This window comes from Tenrec ecaudatus, chromosome 1 (genome assembly GCF_050624435.1).
Source record: "Tenrec ecaudatus isolate mTenEca1 chromosome 1, mTenEca1.hap1, whole genome shotgun sequence".
Classification (NCBI taxonomy): Eukaryota; Metazoa; Chordata; class Mammalia; order Afrosoricida; family Tenrecidae; genus Tenrec; species Tenrec ecaudatus.
In genome coordinates this window covers 55,912,810-55,924,764 of record NC_134530.1, presented here as the reverse complement: position 1 = coordinate 55,924,764, position 11,955 = coordinate 55,912,810, and the positions used below count along the sequence as shown (strand labels likewise).

Sequence of the window (11,955 nt, the reverse complement as noted above, 5' to 3'; positions counted from 1 at the left end):
CTCGGTGGGGGGCAATGAACAAGAGGAAGGCCCGGACAAGATGCATGGACACAGTGGTCACATCAATGGGCTCAAACAGGACAATTGTGAGGATGGAGTAGGACAGTTGGTATTGCCTTCTGTTTTACAGAATCATGGTGAGGGAGAACTGACCTGGAGGCGCCTGACAACACCACCCAGTTGATTAGCGCTCAAAGGAGACCCCTTGTATTACAAAGTGGGATTGCTTCACAGACTTCCTTAAAACTGTGCATCAGAATCCCTATAAGGATTATATTTTGATTCCTGTCTGCCTCCCTCCACTCTGAGGCCCAATAATTTATATTGCTAAAGGTCCCTGGAGATACTGGAAATGCAGATTTTAATAATCACTGCATGGAACCAGGAGCCCTGGCAGTGTGGTGGTAACACATTGGGCTGCTAGCTGCAAGGCCAGCAGTTCAAAACCACCAGCCACTGTGTGGGTAAGAGATGAGACTTTCTGCTCCCCTAAAGCGTTACCATCTCAGAAACTGACAGAGGGCAGATGGGCCCTGTCCTATAGAGTCGGCAGTGAGTGGTTTTGGTCTGTAGTGGGGGCCCAGCATTGCATAATTGTTTTGCATTGGGCCACTAACTGCAAGGTCAGCAGTTTGAAACCACCTGCTGCTTTCTATTCCCATCAAGTGACAGTCTCAGAAAGCCACAGAGGCAGTTCTACCCTGTCCTATAGGGACACTGTGAGTCGGAATTAACCGGAGGCAGTAAGTGGAGTTGAGATTTAAGAATCACTGCTATGAGTTGGAAGGCAGTGGGTGTCTTGAGCTTGCAACCAAATATGCCCCAACTGAGACTTGTGCTCCTGATTCTCTCATTTGATATGTGTGGTAGTTACACAATTTGTGGTCAATTTGAGACTTAAGAGTGAATGGGGTGGAGTTTAGTCTGTCAATCAGGTCGCAGCTTGAGGACTTCATTGGGAGGGACTAGGGAGATAAATAGCTCGCTGGAGGTGGGACACATGCTCACTCCCTGAGAGACTTTGCAGCTGACAAGACATATGGAACTGTGCTAGTGCCCTGAGCTGGAGGGGCCACGTGGAGACCCCTGCCAGCGCCGAGATGCTTACAACGCCACTGGATCCACAAGACTTCCCACCCACTGGCCTGTGATCTGCCTGCACATGTTACATGAGTCTGAAGAGGACTTTATAGATTGGTATTGGACATATGGGCTAATATCAGACTTATGGACTTGATCTGCACTGGGCTGGGCTGTTTTCTTAATGTACAATTACACTGTATACAAAGCTCTTTCTTATGAATTTGTTTCTCTAGTCCACCCTGACGAACACACTATGGAACTAGTGTTCATTACTGTGAGGTACAATCAAGTCAGTTCCAATTCATCAATTACTTCATCACTATCACTAGCATTAGTGGTTGGTGCATCCATTTGAATACGTGTAGTATTGACTAATTCCCTTGTATTTGAATAGATATTACCCTACCCCAGACAGCATTGTACTTCAAGAAAGATCTTGACATTGTTGCTGGCAGCAAGGGTTCAGGATTATCTGTCACTGTTTCAGCCAGACAGAGACCAGGTTGATTTGAGAAACTCCAACTTGATTCTGCAAAGGGAGACAGAAGGAAACAGTGGGGTTTACTTCCTCCAAATTGCTTCCAAAATCCAGTGAAAATCAAGCAAGTTATATACCATAGTTCTCTTTGCCTTTTGTGGTTCTTCCGAACCAACGTCATGTCCATAAAGCTCCTCGTTAACATTTCACATAAAATAATCGTATTGAGAACAATAGTTAACTAAATTATGGATTATAACTAATTCATTCATGCGAGGAGGTCAATTGCATTCCTTTTGACTGGAACCATTCTACAATTTGTAGTTACCTAGTTTAGGTCAATTTCAAATTCTGAGGACACGCACACACACAACAATTGTATTTGGTTTTGAGGACAAGCACAATAAGGAAGATGGACATTTTCTTGGGCCCAGGACAATAGTAGAAAGTCCCAAACTGACTTTATAGAAGTCAAAACAAAAGTTCAGTTTCAGACTCTCTTGTCCACCCCCAGGCTCATGATAGCATCTTTGATAGCCTCGCATTAATTGTAATCCCCAACGTGATATGTCATCAGCACCCAGGAAACACTGCTTCTAAGTGCTTTTTTGATTGTACAGCGACTTCTCTGTTTCACTAATAACTGTAATAAACTGTTGCAGACCCTGAAATAAAATGTGTTTTTGCAGTAATTTTAATACACCAAGCCCAGAAATGCCTCTATTTTTACTCATATTTTCACTCCACAATACTATGTGGGCTATTGGTATAAAAATATGTAGTTTTCTACTTTCAAACAAACATTCTGGACAAATCCCCTGAATCAGACTCGGTTTATATTTTAAAACCAATAATGAGGTTGGCTAAAGCCATTTCATGACCATGTTGTCTATTTTTATTTGTGAGAGAACATGAAAATCAAAATATTAGGATGCCTATGAAATAAAGTGCACAATGTAGATTTTGGTTTGCCAAATTTGTCTGTACACAGTAGTTGGCACTGTTTGTTTCAGGGAGATATTACAGGACAAGGAATTAAATGAACAACCCCGTGCTCAGCATTAGATTTTTCCCCTCCTTCTGCCGCTGTTGGGTTAACTGCTGGCTGCTAACCTCAAGGCCAGCGGTTTAAAACCACCAGCCTCTCCACAGGAGAAAGAGGAGGCTTGCTAGGCCGGTAAATGTCGGGAGCCATGAGGCCCGGCCATTGTCTTGATCTTTATTGCCTGAGCTCTGTAACTTTCCACAGGAACTGTTTTTCCTGCGGTCACTGTTCTCAGGGAAACACCTGCAGCTTGTTCCCCTTTCCCTGGCCTACGTAAGCTGTAGCCTATTACTTAATAAATGAGACTTGATCAGACTGCTGTCTTGTCTCCATTTCTCGTGTCTCTTGTCCCCCCAATTCCCACTCCCTCCTCCAGGGTCCGCGTTGAAGTTCCCGCGGGTTGGGACAGGTTAAAGACGCACCGTCTGGGCCACACACCTGGCAGTGCTACGCTGTCCGACAGGGTGGTTCTGAGTCAGCACTGACTCGGAGGCAGGAGTCTGTCTTCTGTTTGGTTTAATTAAGGGATTCCTCTGCAGTGTAATCCCGAGTGTGGCTCCGGGTTACCGCTTCTGACAGTCACCATTGACCCGGAGCCACACTCACGATGACCGCCAGGGAGGTTAAACAGTACAAGAATGCAGGCCCCATCACACAAGCTATACCACAGGCCCAAGGACCCCAGGGCGGAAGTTCGCCGAGGGATGGCCGGCCCATGCACACTTGTGTATGCTCGGCGTTGTTGAGAAGGGCCTGGCAAGGACTGATTTCTTATGCGACACAGCGCTATGGAAACCCAGCATCGCATCTCTGTGAAGCAAAGTCGGACCACGTCATCTCTGAGGGCTCCTCTAGTCTCAAATTCTTTGACCTGATGGCTTCTGGGGGCATTCACAAGGTCAGCCACAAGCCAACCCAGGCATAAAGGCGCTCCTCCACATCCCTCCTCATCACACCCCCTTCTGTCTTATTACACGTGATCAAGGACACAGGAGGGTGTGTGTGTGTGTTAAGAAAACAGAACACCGACACATATTTTCTAAAGGCTAGGATGCTCTGAGCTCTTTATTTTTGCATACTTTAATCACACAGCCATCAGTTTTGTGAAGAGGCAGAAAATGTCGTGACCTGTCTACAGTTTACTGAATGGGAAAGACTGCAGGCCAAGTAGCTCAGATGAGAGAGCCTTTCCTGAGCCTAGGGCCAGCAGGACTCGCCCAGAGCGGCCCGGTCTTCACACCCACTGTGTTGTAAGTGCTTCATTGCTGGTTTCTCTGCTTACACTGGAAGTTCCTCAGGGGAAGGGATTGTGCCCTTCTCTTGATGTGTCCCCCGGTGACTGACTCAGAGTAAACATCCGGCAAACATTTATTGTGTAACTGTTGGATAAATAACCAACTCGCCTCACCTATTGATCTTCTAGGGAACAGACGCAGGGAGGGTCTCGGCACACGACACTGAAGACACTGTGGCTAAACGCTCAGTGTCGGAGGCCGCCAGGTACGTCAAAGTGAGACTGATGGAATGCTCAGAAATCCACTGATGTTCCTACAGCATTTCCTGCTATGCTGGCCTACTGTGGGCAGCATTTGGAAGGTGCCAGTTAGATTATTTAGCCAACTCTTAGACATACCATGGCAAAATTCACCGGGTGCTAATCACAAGCAGCTGAGAAAGGAAACAAGAATGACTACACGTGAAGAAAGGGAAAAGGAGTTTATGGTGGTTTCCTGTTTGTAGTTGAGTCCCCTGGTTATATTTTTATAAGAATGAGGCAGAGGCTCTATTGTGCAGTTGCTTAGCACACTGTTTGAAAGGATTAACAAAACCTTTCCCCCCCATCTCTGAGAAAATATGACCTTTGGCTAACCTTCAAGCTCTGTTTCTCTGGCAACCTGACAACAGTCAGGGCAACCATATTGCTAGGCAACATGGCCATAGTGGAAATGACCCTTGATTAGGGAACTGCATCTGAACTGTGAGAACTATAAACACCTGATAGGAGGCCATACCATGGTCCTCCCTGTAAGACTCATGGAACAGGCATGCAGGTCTCCCGCTTTGGAAGCTCTATGGAAGAGATACCTTCCTTCCTTCTATTAGATTCAAACCAACAAACAAAAAACCTTACTGCCATCTGGTCGATGGACTTCTGAGGCGGGAACTGTTGACAAGAGTAGAAAAGCAGCGTCTTTCTCTCCTAGAGGGGCTGGTGATTTTGACCTGCTGACCTTGTGTAACCACTACCCTCCCAGGGCTCCTTTCCATGGGATAACTCACTCAAAAACCAAACTCACTGCCATTAAGGCCAACTCATAAGACCCTAAAGGGCCAAGTAGAAGTGCCCCTGTGGGCTCCCAAACTCTTTATAGGGGTACAGTCCCATCTTTCTCCTTTCCTCGGGACAGGCGTGTTTAAATCCAGGAAAACTTCCTGTCCGATGTGGGTCTGCCTCCTTGCACCTGACTTGTGCCACATGGACACTTGCAGAGATTCCACGGGACGACATCTGTCTCTGCCCGTCTCACATACTGGACTCCTCATCTGTTATGGCTTGAATTGTGTCACCTGAAAATCTGAACTTGGCTGGGCCATGATCCAGTGGTTTAGGAGTTAGGTGATGGTGTAATGTGGCAGTTGTATAATGATGTCATTAAGCCCTGTGATGTGATCGGATATGATTGGCCAATTAGTGGTAAGGAGATTCTGGTGAAATGCAACGCCCTTCCTCTGGTCACACCCTGATCTGTGAAGGGCAGGGCGTTTCCCTGCAACACAGGTTATCACAAAGAAGAGGAAAGGAGGGCCTAACGACACCAAGAAAGGGGAGCCAGGAGCCGGGTGCCTCCTGTAGAGTGCAGGGTCTTGCCACTGAGAACTTCCTAGACCCAGGAGAAGGCTTAGGTCAAGACACATGCGAATCCCTAAGGAACACCTAGCCCTGAGAGGTTGAAAAGAGACAAGGGCCTTCCCCCGCCGCCCCCTCCACACGGCCGAGAGAGCACATAGGCCTTCCTCACGAGCTGGCACCCTGCATCTGGACTTGGAGGCCCCTAACTTGTGAGAGACTAAATGTGTCTGCTAAGCCCTCCCACATGTGGTGTTTCTGTTATGGTCTATTCCTCTAAGTGCAGCTGATACCAAGCGAGCGGCAGCAGACCCCTGGAAGGCACAGCCGTATAGCCGCTCATTGTTCTGGTGGCAGTAGATGTTCGACAGGGGCCATGGCAGTCAAAAGGCATTCAGCTTTGTGAAAGGTTTTTCGGGTTTCTACAAACGTCTCCACCATATCCATTACAGCTTGCATGGCAGGTGATCCAATTCCATCCCCCGCCACTAAGGCATGCATCGCAAATCAATGCTTCCCTTCCAAATCCTAACATGTGATTCTTCATCCAAGTACACAGTCCCCTGACTCCACTGGATTTAAATGTGCTCCTGACAAAAGGTCCAAAATTCAAATGATGGGTTTTAAAAAATAGCTCCACAACCTAGAGATGTCAATGAAGAGATCACTTGCTGAAGAATCATAGCCACCGGGAGGGTCAAACAGATACTAACTGTGCTCTTTTAAACATTCCATGTCATCCCGGCAGGGTCTTGGCCTGGTTACGTGTTGGCCTGAGATCGCAGGGGCAGCAGTTGGAGACCACCAGCAGCTCTGTGGGCTTCCAACTCCTGTAATCTCAGAAACCCACAGGGGGTCAGGAGTCACTATGAGTCAGCAATGACTCGATGGCAGTGATGTCACCCATCACATAATGGTATGAGTCGCTGGTAAAAGCCAACCAAACTACGCCTGCCCCCCCCCCCAACATCTTTACCCTTCTCACTACAGAAGCATCATGGGAAGACAAGAATCCAAAATTCCATCATTACAATGAAAGGCTTGAGGAACATGAAGACATTTGGTGGAGAGCGAACTCAAAAGCAATGAAATTAAATGAAACCGTTGCCCGTCATGTACAAGTGAATAAAGCGCCCCTTTTCTGAGTTAAACAACAACGTGGTCACAGGGAAACGTATGACAAGCCACAAGAGACCAGCGCCGGCAGGGAGCACAGGGGCAGTGCTGGAAACAGAGCCTGGCAGGGACTGCGCACCCACCCCACCCACGGCCCCTCCCCACCGGGTTGGCTACATCAGACCTCACGGATAAAATTCTAGTCCCTGTGTGTCAGAGACACGCAAAAACCACCCAGGAGTCCCAATGAGACGTCTGGATTCTGCAGCCCCAGCCCCCCAGGGCTGCCCCTCCTTCAGGACCAGTGCTTGCAGACCTGGGGAGAAAGTACGGACCAAACCCAACTTCGGTAGCTGAGTTCCCACTTCCACAACACTGGGTAGCCCACTAGGTCAGCAGCTTTTTCAAGGAATATTCAAAAGTCTAGTGGCCACCAACATATTTACACGAGAGGGGCGACTTTCAGCCAGATGACCAGAAATCAGGAAGCTCTGTGTCATTTCTGAATGTACAGGCCTTACTTACGTTCCTTCCCAGTCCTTGCGACAAATGCATGCCCCTTTCCTCAAGAGAAACGACTTACCAAGAATGTCACTTTTTAATTCCTTTACAAGCAGGAATCCTGTTCCCAGACATGCAATCTAATAGAAGACAAGAGACATCCCTTTGCAAACTTGGACTGAGTGTACAGAGATGCCAGGACAAAACTGAAATCACTAATGGTCTGTGCTGGGCCCAGCTGTGGACTTACTTCTTATGCAAATATCACTGACCCCACCAGTCAAACCCTGAAGACACCGTACAAATCATAACCACTGCCACGAAAAAGAAAACATGAACGTAGAACCAAGACCCAACCTACGATACAATAGTCCCGACTAAAGGCGTATTCCTGCTACCCCAATGCCAGCAAACAGATCCTAAGCAGTCCACCAAAGACGCAGCCATCTGAGGCGCTGAGAGAGTATCACTCAGTTACATTAGTCAAATAGTAAGCTTCATGCTCTGCTTTTTCCCAATAACATGCCTGCTTTCATGTTGAACCAAATGCTCAGAGCTTAGTCAGTGCGTAAATCAGAATAATAATTTCTCCATTTCCACATCAAACCTCACCATCTCTTAGACAAGCGCTGAGCCATCCTAACCCCGCGCCCTTCTTAGGATGCTGTGTTCCCCAGAACTTCAGAGAGCGTCGGGGCCTAGTAAATGATGTAAAGTAAGAGGCAGCCCAACACAGAACACAAAGTTCGGTTCCCTCATTAAAGGTCATGTTCAAACTCTGACTGTATTTCACAGCAGGGCTTCCCACCGTCCACACTATTGGCATCCTGAGCTAGACGGCTCTTGTGCGGGGCTGTCTTGTGCACGGCAGGACGTTTCGTAGTATAAGACAAGGTTAGGAAAACGCCTTCAGTGACATCCTAGACTGCTATGACTTTCTGCCCCTTCACCGTTTATTTGCTTAGTCCGTCTCTGCCCTGGGACACTTGTGAAGAGCCCAGCTTCTTCTTTTTCAGAGAATCATTCATTGAGGATAAAGCCAGTGGAAAGGAAAGCGTACTCCTCTGAAAACCTGCTCTCCCGACCCCTTGCTCTCACCAGAACCTTTAGAAAGATGAAAGATTTCAATGCATAACCTGTTTCCGTGCGCTTACACTTCTATTCCAAACACTGTTCTCTTCATGAACCCAGCAGAAAGAAGGGCAGCTACATGTCCCGGCTACACAGCACTGGCTCTTGGAAAAACTGGGCAAAACCAGGGAGGGCCATACGGGGTTTGTCCGAAAGGCCCGTTTGATGATCACAGAACAGGTTCTTGGTGTTTTTAAAGGGGTCAAAGGCCAAACCAGATGGACATCACCCAGGCCCAGGCTCTCAGGGTGCTAGACAGTGAGCCTTCTAGATGATTCCACGCTTGTCCACACATCAATACAGACTCCCGGCCTTTGAAAGTGTACTTGTCGAGTTAGAAAGGACCTTTCACCATCATGTGGCCAGACAGCACTGTGGGCCTTGCATCAGAAAGACTTTGTTTCCTACCTCACCGGAAAAGGAAATCAGAGAATTCATTTAAGAGGTTTGGCAGATATGAGACAGACCCCAAAATGTCACCTGCTCTTGCCCACCTTTGCCAAGAAAAGAGGGTGAAGACAAAGGAGAGGCGAGGACGGAGGCAACAGGAATAGAAGTGGGGAGTCTCTCGGCTCCCTTTCACCAGCACAGCAGGTGCACTCAGAATGAAGGAGGGGCGGAAGCCAAGGGAGACACACTAACATGGTATTAGCTCTTTGACTTGCACATTCCAGCCACCGCCACAGAGTGGACCAAAACTACAGACACTGTAATAACATTGAAAAACACTCTTCTCAGACGGCCACCAGAGCGAACAAACTCTCAGCTACAGAATGAGCAGTGACCGAGCCTAAAACCTCTCCCCGCACCAGCCGATGGCGTGGCTACGTGAGTGTCTCCCGAGCCGAGAAGCTGGCTCCGATCTGTGGTTTGTGGTCGGCATCATCTCCAGGGCCGTTTTCCTCCCCAGAATCCACATAGATGGGCCAGTCATTGTCTGTGTCGCTCTTCTCTTGGCTTTCCGAGGATGCCTCCACCAGGCTGAGGTTGATGGGCATCAGGTCTTCGTCTTCGTCGTGCGTGTCTGTCACACAGGTGCAGCTGTCGCACAGGCCAAAGCGCCGCAGCCCCTGGGACAAGCGGCTCGTGAAGGTTCTCCTGCAGCCCTTGCAGATGATTGGACGGTTGGATCGATGGACCTAGAATCACAAGCAGCAAGTAGGTGTTACAGAAAAGGGGTTGAACCACAACCTGTGCGAGCGCCCGCCCCTTGCTCTTCCTGCCTTCCACTCACCTGATCAGAGTCCTTCCCAGCCCCATTTCCAATGCTCACCCCTTACGAAGGCCTTTCAAACAAATCTCCCTGATGCTCCAGCCCAGGTTCGCTTCCCAGCTCTCACCTACTTCTTCCTTTCTCGTTCCTCACGAATGGTTGGCACAGTCCACTAGGGGCCTTGACTGTCTCATCCAGGGCTGCACCCCTAGTGCAGGTCATTCATGGGAGAGCTCTCACCTTCAGAGTGGGAGACTCGGGCTGATCCCTGGTCAAGGCAGCTCGCGCGTGGCCACGACTTGCCTGTCCGTGGGTGGCTTCAGCAGAGCGACCATGAGTATCTACCTAGTGCTGCCATCAGAGAACTACCGGGACTGGCTGGCTTTACTGAATGGCAATTTGTGTTCTCACTGTTTAGGTGGCTGTGAAGTCTGAATTCAGGGTGCTGGCTCTAGTGCAGTGATTCTCAAGCTTTCTAAAGCTGAGACCCTTTCATACAGTTCCTCATGTGGTGGTGACCCTCAACCATAAAATTAATTTCGTTGTTATGTCATCACTGTCATTTGGCTACTGTTATGAATTGGGTGACCCCTGTGAAAGGGTCGTTAGACCCCCATAGGAGTCGCGACCCACAGGTTGAGAACCGCTGCGAGTCTAGCAGAAGGCTTCCTCTGGCTGCTGGTGGTGGAGGGTGAGGTGCTGCCCTGTCTCTCCGCTTGTCCCCAGGTTCCGTGGCGATCCTGTGGCTTCCCTCTTCCCCTCTGTTTGAACTAACTTGCTCCATTTTCTCTGTCATACCTCAAAAGAGATGGACTTAAGATGAAGACCACCACATTCACAGACAATGAGAACCCAGGCCCAAACGGGCCTATAATCACTGGTAGAGGGGTAAGGATTTGCCACACACTTATCTTGGGGTTACCGTTTATTTAATCCGCGACCCAGACTGGAATGGAAGATCTGGTGACCTGCTTTCCAAAAGCACGCCAATGGTGTGGGGACGGGGCTTGAGGAGGGGCTATGGCTCACAAAGGTCCCATCTGCAAGCGATCATGAGGCTGGAGCAGAACTAGGCAGTGTTTGCTTCCTTGTGCATGGGATCAACATGAGCTGGTGACCCCACAGCAGCTAACCGCAGCCGGGCAGCTAATGAACGTTCGGTGAACTGGCCAGTTCAGCGCTGGCACAGTGCACTGCGCAGTAGGCTCCTGACCACAGGAGTCTTTGCATGGCTCCTGATGAACCTTGGACTTTTCCAGGCAGATTTAGGGTCACTATGAATCAGAAACAACTTCATTAGCTCCCAGACCCCTCTATTCTATCTCACACCTCCCTTCTCTGAGATCTCTTTTCCCTTGTAAGAGCTTCTGCCCTCTTTACTCCCAAGTCTAATTGTCAGCCTCCTAGTCCATTGGCTCATCATCCCTCCATGGCCCTCCACCATGCCCTTGGGGACCTCCGTCTGTCCCCTTGGGTATGATGGTCTTGGTCTTGGTTTTGTCCTTAGAGTAGCAGTCTCATACAGCATTTGATTTTTGTGATTGACTCATTTCACTCAGGAAAATGTTCTCTAGGCCTGCCCGTGTTGTAACGTGCTTCATGGTTTCGTCGTCATTTTTAAACATGCGTAGTACGACACTGTGTATGTACCACGGTTTCTACATCCATTCTTCTGCTGATGGGCTTTGGGGGCTGTTTCCAGCCTCTTGCAATCATGAGCTTAGGAAGTTTTCAAGGTTCGCCATATCTTATCCTATATCAATGTATCACAGTTTTTGTAGCTGACCAGTATTCTATTGCATGGATATGTCAAATTTTGCTTTCTGTTCATTGGGTGATGGACATTTGTCATCATATGCAAGTTTTGATGTGAACATGTGTTTCAGTTCTGCAGGGTAAATATGCTAGGAGCAGAACTGCCAGCTCATACTCACCTGGTAACTTTAGGGGTTCAACCATCACTCCATCTCCATACACACACACACACACACAAATCATTTTATTGGGGGCTCATACAACTCTTATCACAATCCATACATACATCAATTGTGTAAAGCACATTTGTACATTCTTGCCCTCACCATTCTCAAAACATTTGCTCTCCATTAAGCCCTTAGCATCAGGTCCTCATTTTTTCCCCTCCCTCCCCGCTCCCGCCTCCCTCATGAGCCCTTGATAATTTATCAATTATTATTTTGTCATATTTTGCCCTGTCCGATGTCTCCCTTCACCCCCTTTTCTGTTGTCCGGGAGGAGGTCACATGTAGATCCTTGTAATCAGCTCCCTCTTTCCAACCCACTCTCCTTCTACCCTCCCAGTATCAGTATCGTCACTCACACCACTGGTCCTGAAGTTATCATCTGCCCTGGACTCGCTGTGTTTCCAGTTCCTATCTGTACCTGTGTACATCCTCTGATCTACCAGACTTGCAATGGAGAATTCGGATCATGACAGTGGGGGGGAAGGGCAGAGGAAGCATTTAAGAACTAGAGGAAAGTTGTATTTTTCATCAGTGATACATCGCACCTTGACTGGCTCA

The 11,955-nt window shown here is 48.4% G+C and overlaps 1 protein-coding gene across 1 annotated transcript in view; it reads right to left on the bottom strand.

Annotated features, from left to right (window-relative positions):
• Positions 1 to 3,641: 3,641 nt before the first annotated feature.
• ZBTB8B (zinc finger and BTB domain containing 8B) overlaps positions 3,642 to 11,955 on the bottom strand; it is a 33,072-nt gene continuing 24,758 nt past the window's right edge. The window contains exon 4 of the mRNA XM_075553627.1: positions 3,642 to 9,341. Coding sequence (XP_075409742.1) covers positions 9,027 to 9,341 — 315 coding nt within the window. The 3' untranslated portion in view covers positions 3,642 to 9,026. The remainder of the gene's footprint in view (positions 9,342 to 11,955) is intronic.